This window comes from Diceros bicornis, chromosome 2 (assembly GCF_020826845.1).
Source record: "Diceros bicornis minor isolate mBicDic1 chromosome 2, mDicBic1.mat.cur, whole genome shotgun sequence".
In the NCBI taxonomy this organism is placed as follows: Eukaryota; Metazoa; Chordata; class Mammalia; order Perissodactyla; family Rhinocerotidae; genus Diceros; species Diceros bicornis.
Window position 1 is genome coordinate 68,638,570 of NC_080741.1, and position 12,541 is coordinate 68,651,110.

Below are 12,541 nucleotides of genomic sequence, written 5' to 3' on the forward strand. Positions count from 1 at the left end.
TAATTCCCATTTATACTCATTAGAATAAAGAAGAGCCTTTCTGTAACAAATTAAGAATATGCGTAACCTGTTATGACATAGTCATAGACATATAATAATATGGTCTAGAATTACAGTACTCTCTCAAAGTACATCATATTCAAAATTCACTGGAGATGTCTTAGAGACATCTGTTGTAATTACAGGAACATGGTTTCTAATTCATTTAATTCCCTTTCCTACCTAAACTGTACATATAAGTGAATTTTAAGAGACTGTATAAATAAATTTTTAATTACAAAATGATGTTATACAATACATTATTAATAATAACCAACAATGCATAATGTTTATGCATGAGTCCATTAGAAAGACAAGCTAATGTATGTCAATTCTAAAAGAATGCACTAATTTGTCCTGAATTTGTGAATGAAGTTGAATCCATGATGCAAGCCAATGAGTGCAATAACAGAGTGGTTTAGCATGCTGTTTTATAGTCAAGAAACATCTTGTACCTATGGCATTTAAGAGGTATTTAAGACTTGTTCATCACATGTGATCAAGATCTTATTTTTCAGTGAGCCATGCGGTTGTGAAATTTGGAATGAGACCGTTGAGTTGACAATACTAGCTTTCCCAGACAGGTGCAGAATAAAATGGTCGAGAGCATCCAAGAAATGTGTGCAGTCCTTACGTATCAGCACATGGAAATCACAGTCTCATTGTAATGGAATTTCCCTGCTTGGCCAAAGGGTCTGTCAGAACGTGGTTATTTCATGGCACTAGCGGTAACAGATTTCTGAAATCTCCATGGCCAACTCCAGACACTCGCTGGTCTCGTAGCAAGGTTCAAAAAGGCTGCAGTCCACGTCACAGTTACAGTTACAATCGTTCCGAGCGTGGCTTTCATCCGAGGTGTGGTGATACCTGTGAGAGGGGCAGCACAGATTGGTACACACCGTTTCGCACATATCGGGGAGCATCAGGAGACAGTCCCAAAACTGGCAAAACAGACAGGTGAGGATAAGGGAGGCACACTCCTCTGTTTAAAGAAGAAGAAAGAAAATTAATCATGGCACATATGGGGGCGTCTACAAAGGGCAGGCGTGTGTGGTGGTATGCTTGATAACTTTACAGCCAACTCTCAATTATTTATCCATGTTAGGGGTAATGTACACGGCTACCCTCTCAAGCTCCCCTCCCCCATGCCAGTACTCACTCTACTTAAGTAATTGCTTTATTAACTTCCTGAGCATTTCCTCTTGATTCCATGTAATCTGGTTATTTAAAGTGCTGTCACTTTTCTAAACTTTATTTACTTTGCTGGCAGGGAAGCCACACAACTAGCCACCTATCTGGAAACCTTGCAACTGTCTGAAAAATAGCAAGTCCTCCCCCAGGTGCAGGGAGCCTTCAGGAGCAATCAGAGTTGGGGACAAGGAGAGACTGTACAAATTTCCAGCTACTTGTCACAAGGTTTTCTTGTTTGTTTGATGTGGATTCTCATAAACCTGCCGCATATTCAAATGCGAGTGAAAAACGTATTTCAAAACCTAATATAAACGATTTTTTAAATAAATCATAGTTTTTTAAATTATATTTTATTTTTAATCCCTGTCTCTTTTTTTCTCCAGTTATGTAAAGCCTTGATTTTATATTCAAGTTAAATGAAATACATCATCATATGCCTAAAAGGGGATAAATCTTATCAATCCTCTTTAAGAAAATTGGTTTAAAAATTTACTATACACAGTTGTAAAAATCTGAAAAGTATCTCTAAGGCATTGAAGGTAATTGGTAATTCAAGCCAAACAGCTGTGATGGGTTATAAATTATTATATTTTTTGTTTCCATAAAGGGAATTAGTTAGAAGATGTAGCAGTTCTCTTGTTAAAATTATAACTTTTCTTTTTTTTATTCTTAAGTTAAAAAAAGTCTCCGAAACACGTGAGGGTTTCGTAAAAGGGTAGGTAAATGTTCCCGTGATATATCATCTAATTAATTAAAACCAGTATCCTCAAGATTGTTGATGGTTGAACATTCTAGCACGAATTGGAGAAAAATTTCTTCCTTCTGTTAGGCTTATCACTTGATTAAAGTTAGACTTTCATAAGGATTTATTTTTTTTCCCAATAAGAATGTTAATAACTTTTGGTTTTCAAACTTGGGCCCACTGAGACTGTACAAGCCCACAGGAGAGATGTTGCTCTCTCAACCAAGTGTTCTTAGGGCCCAATTCATTTACTCCGAATGGTATTTTCCAGAAAACTTTTTTCTTTTATTGTTCATATACTTGTTAATCTTTAAGAGAAGGGAGAACATGAAAACTTGCTCCATAAGGGAACTAATATTTTAAAGAAAGCCATTTCAATTTCTTTTAAAAACACTGTACAAAGGTCTAAAGTGAGTCCTGAATCTAGGTGAACGGGAATCTTCTTTCCTCCCTCGGTTCCTCTCTCCCTCCCTCCCTGCCTTTCACCCTCCTTTCCCTTCTTCCCAGTAAGCTGATGGTAAAGAACCACACCACGACTTTTATGACGACTTTAATTGCCATATATTGTTGCAGGTGCTGTGGTCATTACTCAGTATTTATAGTTTAGGCAGCATATTCCATAATACCTCTATGATGTATGTACTCATCTCTTTGCCAGACGGGGTGTATTTTTATTCACTTGGAGCCAGCTTCTAGCATGTGGCCAACTCACCCATATCTCATAAGTCACCACAAAACACCCACAAAAATTCAGAAGTGAGTTAGTACAGTATATAGACTCTATTTTGCGTATGCATTTCTGAAGAGAGCATGTTGGTGGTCAAAGATCTGGGGCATAAAACCTCATCAAGTTTTACCAATGCCACGACTGCTACTATAGCAGCCCCTGGCAAAGAAGAGCGTCTCAGTAGAAAATATTCCAAGCAAATGCTCCCTGATCCCTCAGGCTGGAGGCTCAAGAGACTTATACAGGCTATGACCATAGAAAAATGATCCTACTAGATTCTGTCCTTTGCAGATGCAAGGTTGAAAGTTTGGTTTGGAGTTGAGTCGAGTTGGGTGCAGGGTGACTTGTGAGGATAGAAGCTGGTGTTTCAGGGTGTAAGGAACCTGTTTGTAAAATGGCCTTATAATTTCCTGAGGGCATATAACTTTTTGGTTCAATTCCTCTTGCCAATGTCTCTTCGGGTTGGCAGACTCTGGAAGGCTCTCCTTCTGATGTGTACCGTAGATTTTATTTACAAAAAAATGATTTGGCCGAATCCTTTGGCCAAATTGGCATTTGTTTCCTTCCACCTCTATTTTGCACTTGAGAATAGAGCCCATTTTTTTCTGTTTATAAGTCAGTCCTTTTTATTTGGTTATAAAAGGTAGAGCCTCTTGCCCAAAAAAACACGGCCACGTTAATGAATTGAAAACAGATTTTTCCAAACTTTCAAGCGTGTCCCATGTTTTTCCTAAAAGACATGTTAAATAATTCTACACGAGTGGGCAAAACTGTTTTGCATATGGCTGGTTTTTGTTTGCACAAAGTAACATAAGCAGTTCAGGGGAAAATTTGCAACCGTTTGAAAGGAGCATTAGACTTCTCATTCTCCTGAATGGGTATATTTTCCTTTGCCTGCACTATTTCTTGGGGCTTTAGTGTTTAATAAACATGATATTTAAAGTCATAGCCCATGATCAGCACCCCTTCTCTCAGCCCATACCAAAGAGAATGCCATGCATCTAACTGCCTGTTTCACATCTCTTCTGCAGTGTCTTCCAGCATCTCACACTCACCAAGGCCCAATTGCCTTACGAATCTCCCTCTTTCCCCCATTCCGCAAACCTGCCCCTCCTCTGGTTTTCCCTTGTGAGCAGCTCCTGAGCACTCAGATGAATTCCGCAGAATGCTGGAACTCCTTGTCATTTTCAATTCCTCATCATACCCTCTCATCCAATTCTTGGCTGAGTTCTGCTGATTCTTTTTCAAATTCGTATTTGAAATTCATAAGCCTCCATCCCCCTCCAGTGCCACTACCTTAGTTCTAGGCACCATCAGCCATCATTAGATCAACAGCAATAGCCTCCTATCCAAGATGCTGCTTCCACATGAGCCCGTCTCAAATTCTTCAGCACCTGTGATATTTTTAATCATAAATTAGAACAACTCACTCTCCCCTTAAAGTTCCAAATCCTTGCCATAGCCTGCAAGACCCTGTATGATTGGGTTCCTGCCTATGTCGCTGACTTCTAGTCCTAGTCTCCTCCTCACTTGCCGCACTCCAGCCACACTGGCTAAATTTCAGTTCCTGGGATGCACCTAGCTCAGGGCCTTTGTACATGCTCTATCTTTGGCCTGTGTTCTTACTCTCCCCTCACAACTTGACTAACTCCTACTCAACCTTTGGGTCTTTAGCTTAAAATACTTTCCTCTAAATCACATCCTTGCTGAAACTCTCATAGCACTCTGCTTTATTTTTTCTTTATGGCACTGACCACAGGATGATATTAAATTAATTAGTTTGTTCATTAGTTTCTCCTCTACTAGAACCCAAGTCACAAAAAACCCATATATTTTGTTGAATGAATGAATCAATGAAGAATAAGAGATAAGTAAAGTGATCCCCATTTTTTAGATGAAAGGATTAAGGCTCAGAGATTGTCACTGATTGTCCCAAATCTTTCAACTATAAGGTGCTAGAGCAAGGACGCAAATCTAGGTCTTTCTGGATCCAAAGCCCATGCTCTCTTTCCCATTGTTATACGTGTCAACTGTTTCATGGAAAGCAGATTTGCAGTCCTCCATCCTTTGTATGTATCTCACATGGGTCTTTAAATACCCCTGAGCTGAGTGCTATTACTATCCTTGTTTTATAGAGGAGGAAGCTGTGATGCAGAGAGTTTAAGAAACACAGGAAGTGGTGGGGCCGCCATTTGAACCCAAACTGTCTCCTCCAGAGCTCTTAACTCTGAAGCTGGCCTGCCCTTCCCAACACTCACACTTGCTTGCATTCATGGTGGAACATGGTGCAGGATGCTGCAGGCTTACTAGTGCCTGCTCTCCCTCCATTCCCTGCTCTTACCCTGCTCCGCTCTGCATTCCCAAGACTGCTAATGTCTATTTTCCAGGTCCCATCAAGTGGCTTCTAGCTGGCTCCAGCCAAAAAGAGGCAGCGACAGGAAGTGGGAGGGTGGGAGGAAGGGAAAGCCTGGGGTATATCTCCTTCCCTGTCTCTGCTTTGAGTGGTGTCTTAGGCAGTATTTGTATCTTCTCCTTGGTTTTATCTCTTTCTGAATGCCCTTCTCTCTGTGGCTGCTGCTAATGCTGCCTACTATTGGTCTGTCTAGTAATGGTTAGTTACTAGTGGTCTACGAGCTAATGTCAGTACTAGTGGTCTGCTAGTGACCCAGAGGGACAAAGGGAAGAGGTGGCAGAGCCTTCTTATTGTTGCTAAGTTCTGGGTGGCCTCACTGTTCCGTTACTTGGCTTTCACATCTTCTAAAACCTTTGTGACAAGTTCTCTGTATATTCAATTCCCTTATGGAACCACCTGGCATCCTGGCATAGGTTCCAATTGCTGCTGTCAGAGAGCCCTTCTCATGTTCCCACTTCTTACTTTCTTAAACTGGATTAAAGATGGTTTAAGATGGCTTCAAGACCTGCAGGCCTTACAGCCCAAGTGGTATTTGGCTGTGAGCAAGAAGCCTGACAAAAACTCTCTGAGGGTTGTTTCATTTCCTTTTTACACCCCTAGGGTACCTTTAGGACATCAGGCTCTAATGTGCTAAGTGATACCCTGATGACACTGAAGGACTAATGCAGCCTCCAGAAGTGCTAAATGTACAACTGGGGATTAGCTAATTAAGCGAGAGAATCTGCCTCATTAGAAAGAACCATGTTTAATTATAGCGGCAAAGGTAACAATGCAAGGAGTTTCCACAAATGTATCTGAGCTCAGCCTCGAGGTCACGGTCCTGTGATTCCTGAGTTTGCCCTCCCAGCTTTCCATCTTGCCACCATGATGCCTGGGATTCAGAGGAGGGAGGACAAGAGGCAGCTTTAGCTGCCCACTGTAGTTCCTGTAGCATTCCTCAACTCCAGAGACGTCCCTCCTGCTACTTTGGGAATCATTGTCTGAAGTAGCAAGAATATGGTTCTTCCAGAAGTGACCCCACATAAACCACAATCTCCCCTCCTCTCACCCCAAAACAAAGTAAGAAAAGAACAAAAAGCAAAATGAACCTGGCCCAAACCCAGCATTCTAATACGTTAATGGTTAACGTGTTATCACAGAATTTGGCATAATAACAAGATTCATGACACAATGGCTCTGACTGATTCCTGAAAGTTTTTGGTCAAAAAGTACAAAAATTGGTTCCCACTCCCCCAACATTCTGTTCTTTTAAAAAAAAAAAAGGTCTGTAATGTAGAATGGGAATAAATAAAGTGTGACTGAATGCCTTTCTCTAGCTGGGGTATCATCCCTGATGTTATCAATTTTAATAGCTACTTAAATATGTCAAAATCTATTTAAGTTCAGACAAGCACAACTAACGTTCTAGTCATTTCTTTAGAACTAGAATGACTAGATTTGGGTGATACTTAGTAAATTTGTGCTTATGTTTTTTTCTGAGCAAATGAACTGAAATAATTATAAAATTGAAACATTTTATAAGGTGACACTATTGCATTTAATTGTATGAAATTTACAGTGTAGAAAATGTAATCATTTTATTCAGTAGTCCATGGTGTAATTAAGACTATTCTTTTGAGGTATCTTGTATTTACGATTTTCCTCTTCCACCTGGTTGAGACGTCTCAAATTCAAAATTATACATCAATTAGGTCTAGTCTCAGGATTCTTTTTAAGGAGCCTGTTTTCTAAGATCGTGTGTATCCCTGGTTTTATTATCCATGAGGATGCTTTTGCAATCAGAACAGAGAAACAGAAGCGAGACACAGAGAGAGCTCTGGACTTTATCCATTTTCTTCGGGAAAGGGACCACACAGGATGAGCCACAATTTCATAATAAAGTAATGTTGCAGCACATAGTGTGTGATGTACAGTAAAGATTCTTTTAAATTTCCATCAGAGCACACACCATGAACTGTGCTAATGGATGTAACACATTTTACAAAATCTGCATGGGTGAGATTTTTCCATCCTGTTTTAAGTGGGGGAATGTATATAAATAATAGATATTAGCAATTAAGCATCCATTCCTATGCACTCATTTATACATTTGAAAATAAATTAACCACAAACTACATGAAAGTGAATGCAATCTTCTCTTTTCCCTTCTGTTTCCCCTGCTGTTCCTTAAAGATATTTCTGTATTTATCTCAGTACGAACAATGACCCCAGCTCTCAATTTCTGCATCCTTAAATTAATTACTATCAAAATTTCCCTAAAATGAAGTGAGTCTGACTTAACTCTTGATTTCCTTGATGTTTGCTGTTTAGGATAATGAGGGCTTTTTATCAATATTTGTGAGCCTTAGTCTGGGTGTTTTACTCTCTCTTTTATCCAGGTACCAAAAACTCTTACCTCAGTGGGGGGTATTTTTACAATGGGGAGGAAATGAAGGATGGGCTACTACTTGTGTTGTCAGCTTAAAATTGGAATTTCCTGGGTCGTACTGGTCTCAGCCCAGACCTCAAGAAAATAGTCTAACTCAACTGTCTTCACGAATTTTCTTTGCTCTTTTGAAGAAAGAGTAATTGATTCTTTTCCTGCATGAGGCTCCTGAATATCAGTTGTGATTTTTATGGAGTAGTCATTTTGGCCCTTCCCTGAGAATACAAGGATTTGGGTATCAAGCTAGCTGCACCGGCCCTTCTCATTCTCCCAGAATCCCTGATAGACCAAATCAGAGTAGTTCTGGAGGGGCACTGGGTTTTACTGTGTGGATACGAACAGTGGCAGTTCCTAATTCTGGGATCATTACAACCAAGATCCATTACAAGTAAGATCCATGCATCCCTCATACCCCAATCATCTGATAAGATGCTCTAGCATCAAAATGCTTTTGCAGAGAACTCTCCTGTATTGCCTGTTTTCTTGATTAGCATCAAACTTTAATAAGGCCAGAGACTTGGGAATCATCTTGGATTTGAGGTCATAACCTGGCAGTTTACAGACCAAAGTTGGCCCAAAGCTGTGTGTTGTTGGGAGTGTCTGGGGCTTCATAAAAGAAATAGAACTAATGTCAGCACTTAAAAATTTGGAGACTTCACATAATACTCTAGATCTGGCAACTCTGGGCCTATATTTCCTTTTTGCAGCTATCAACTGGAGCTGAGTAGAGGCATTGAGCTTTCGATGAGACATGTGTTCTTCACTTTGACATAGTCCTCACCGATCCCTATTATTTACTTCCAGTTTGCTTTATTATTCATATTATCTCCTGACAACCTCAGGCAATTGTGTCTGTAGCTTCTGATTAAAGCCTCCATGACAACATTTGCACAAGACACCGCATATGTAACATATGTTAGAAATCTTCCCTCCCTTTACTTTCTAAAACTGTAGTCATAATAAAAGCAAAAATTGAATATCTATTATGTGACAGGTTTTGTACTAGATGCTTTACACATGTTATTTCACTTGATCTTCAAAACACCCTATGGTGTGTTACTAGCTCCATTATATAACTGAGAAACTGAGATTCAGAGATGGTAAAAAACGTATCCAGTTTTACACAGTTAATAAATTTCGGAGCCAGGAGTTAAACTAATGTGATTCCAAAGTTCTGTTATACAAAGTTTATTTAACTTTTTTTCTTATTTTCAAAAAGTAAATATGACTTTAAATGTAAACCAGAAACTATACACTATTATATTTTCCTTTGGGAAATTCCTAGCTTTCTTTAAATGCAGATGTAGGTATTGAACACTACAAAATTCTTGAATGGTTTATGTCTCCTGTAAAAGTCGCTGCAAAGTTAACCTGAATAAAATTCCATGTCTTGATGTGGAGTTCGTGACTTTGAACTTGACTGTGCTCATCATTTAGCACCAAATCAATCTGGCTTTGCAAATGGAACATGCCTTTTATGTCATATACAGGGATGGTTTGGTGTAGGTTTGCACTGATAAAAATGCCTAAGAAATGATATTACCTAGAGAAACCAACACTTTTACACAGGTTGCTGATGTAAGCATCTTGATATTTTATACAGTCTATATATACACATTTCCAGCATTTCAATACCATTCCACTCTGATTTTACTTCCTCTCATCCTCGAGTCATGGGCTGAGTAGTCCCAGATCTGAGAAGAGAAAGGAGTTTGCCATTTTTCCCTATCCACTTCACAGCCCCACAGCAAGAATGATTCCACCTCACCCCAGCTTTTAAAAACAGTTTGCCTCCGATTCCCAGCTTTGAGAGCAAACAATCTGCCAAGCGCCTCATAATTGCAAAATGACCTTGACATGTGTCATTCACCAGGGTTTTCAAATCGAAGTCTTCCTGTTTAATATTCATAAAGACTTTTTTTTTCCCCAACAGCATGTGTGATGATTTTACAGGGGCTAGGGGTTGAGGAGCTTTATTTAGAGATGGGTTGATTCTGAGAAACATACCATCAGTGTCTCTCTGATGAACTGAAGTATCTGTTTGGAGGTAGGAAAATTTCGTTTGGCATTCTTCAAGGGAGGACAGTGATGTGCTGGATTCTGACAGTTTTTTCTCACTGGGGGTTTCTTTGGCTGGTCCATCTGTGATATTGAATTCGGATACTGAATTTATAACAATAGCATTAATGGGTTTCTCGTCTGCATGCTTTTCATTTGTGAGTTGCGTATCTAGATGAAAAAAGAAAACACATACACAGACTCACTGTAGTTGACATGACCTAGTGATCTAAGAATGGACATTTGCAGAAAATTTCACATTCTAGACGTTTATAAGAGTGAAGTCTTATTTAAAAGAATGAAGCATTATTGAGTAGGATAATTTTGAATGAAAATATAAGAATAAAAGAGGGCAATAATTGCAAAATTTTACACATGAGTTTTACCTATCACAGTAATATGTAACCCTTATTTCTACTGTGGGTTTTCTTGGTGATGGATGGAGCGAATCAAGGAATTTATCACTTGGATCAACAAACTCTCGAAGTATGTTGTCAGCTTTCTGTCATAGGGTATTATGGATCTGAGAAGCAATAAAAAAGTCTGAAATGCTGGGAAGTACTGCTCAGTAACATGTGTGATCTCTATCAAGTCGTTTTATTTCTTTGTTTCTACAAACCTCAGTTTCCTCCCTTGCATAAGAAAAGAGGATATTGGTTAGGTCTCTACTCAGGTGATAGTCTAAAGCTTTGGGAGTATGCTTCTTGGGAACATGCCCCTTATTTCCATATACCCACCTGGCACAATTGTTAGAGATGTTCAGGGAACCTCTAACAAACTCCTTGTCTGAGATTCTGGTTTGGAGAGGTATAGAGATGGCTGAGAAGGCCTAGGTGTTTCATGTATTTTAGAACTCCCGTATGTATTCATTCATTCCCACATGGTAATTGAGGGTCTGTTATATAACAAGCACTGGGCCCAGCAATGGGGATACAGTGATGACTAAGACAGGCATGGGCCCTGGCTTTCACAAGCATGAAATAAGTTAGCAGAGAAATAACCACTTAAGTTACAATATTGAGGAGTGTGTAAAAGAGAAGCATGCCATGAAAACGTGTTAGAGAGAGAACCAGACTTGGTAGTGGTGCAATTAGATTGTAACTTATCCACATTCATTAAAGAGTCCTAAGATCAAGAAAAGTGTTCATAGAAGGTATTCTCAAACATGCAGCCAGGCCGATTCCCAGGGACATCTTAAGACCTAAACAAGTAACAGTCCTGGTGATTTGAGGGCACTATTGGGAGATGGTAAAGATGCATTCTGGAGATTTACATTCTCATTGCTAGCGCAATGCCTGGTTAATTCAATTGTGTTCATTGAGTGCCTGAAATAAATAATAACATTGGCAACCTGGTTTGATTTTACCATGCTTACACAGCTCAGTGCAAGAAATATATTCTTGCCAAGTCCATTTTCATTGTCATTTCGAAAGTTTTTTCTTAGTTTGGGGCAGATAGAAATCTCTACTTGGTCCCACCTCTTAGGGCAGTGGTTTCCAGACTTGTCTGCAGAGTAGAATCACCTGGTAAGTTTTTTAAAAATTTGGAATTATTTTTACAGCTCATGGAGCCCTCTCCAACAGAGTAGATCACAATTCCAGGGGATTTTTGAAGCTCCCCAGGTGATACAAACATGCAGACAAATTTGGGCACCACTGCCACAGGGGCCTTCTACTTTTGAAAGTGGAGGAAGGAGAGAGAACAGCCCCTGACCTGTGCATCAGTGATTTTCAGAAACCAATCATGAAATAATTGCTCTCTGAAGGCTCCTGACTGGCACAGGAGCTAACAGTATGGCACACACAGTTGCCTTAGGCCATTTTTGTTTTCTTCAGAGCCTACAGCTTTGGCTTCCAACAATGTTTAATTTTTATTCCCTACCACTTGTGCTGCTGGCCTTCTGTCTCTTAGTTGTGATTTGACTCACCCTGAAAAGGATTGGCAGAAATAGGAGTTCAGGAAAATATCTATTGTTGATGTCAATTAATATAATATTGAATAGATAGAATTAGCTCAGCAGATTGGGAAACTCTAGGCTTCCTGTAACCCAAGAAAGATTTACCAAATTAATGATATGATGATGATGATGATGATGATAAAAACAATAATTAGTTTATTTTTCTTACTTGGGTATCAAAGTGTCCAGTAACCAGCTAATATCGCATACAGCCGTTCAATGCCTTAGGACACTTAGAGTAATATTGATATTTTGGGCTAGATAATTCTTTGTCATGGGGAGATTGTAGGGTCTTTAACAGCATCCCTGTCCTCTACCTACTAGATACCAGTAGCACCCATCACTCTGGGTGATGACAAACAAAAATGTCTGTAGATATTGCCAAATTTCCGCTATGGGGTAAAATCACCCAGAGTGAAAACCAAACCACTGCTTTATACACATACACACATACACATATGTAGTTGCATGCATTTAATGTCAAGTTCCATGTTGCCACTTACATACCTTATTTAACTTAAGTATTACAAAGACTCTAGGAGGTAGATATTGTCAGCCTCCTTGAACAGATGGGAAATGTATAAATTGATATCTCCAGTTAACAGATAAATGATGGTACCAAGGCTTAGATAGTTTACCTAGATAATTTGCCCAAGACTTCCTCATTAGTAAATGCTAGAACTGACATTTGAACCCAGGCCTGGTGGATTCCAAAAGCTTTGCTCTTATCCTGGTCTCTTTATATTACACAACATTTTCTTTGATTTGTTCTTAGGTTTATCTCTGCTTCCTAGCTGCTGAGACTGCTCATCAGCAAAACACGCTTCACCCTAAATCCAATGATATGTCACCTACCAAAATCGAGCCTTGCAAATAGCTTAGTTTTACAGATGCATCTTTCCCTGAGCAGTCTTTGCAAACCAAGACTACCTTCTTGCACCCTCGGGGAAAGGCTGTTCATTCACAGCTGCTTTATACTGTATATTAAA

General features: G+C 39.4%; 1 protein-coding gene across 1 annotated transcript in view; it reads right to left on the reverse strand.

The window, feature by feature from the left end:
- Window positions 1–761: 761 nt before the first annotated feature.
- The window catches only part of MDFIC2 (MyoD family inhibitor domain containing 2), a 102,771-nt gene continuing 90,991 nt past the window's right edge, over window positions 762–12,541 (reverse strand). Inside the window, exons 4-5 of the mRNA XM_058567816.1 lie at window positions 9,545–9,796; window positions 762–1,021 (exon numbers count right to left, since the gene is read on the reverse strand). Coding sequence (XP_058423799.1) covers window positions 762–1,021; window positions 9,545–9,796 — 512 coding nt within the window. The remainder of the gene's footprint in view (window positions 1,022–9,544; window positions 9,797–12,541) is intronic.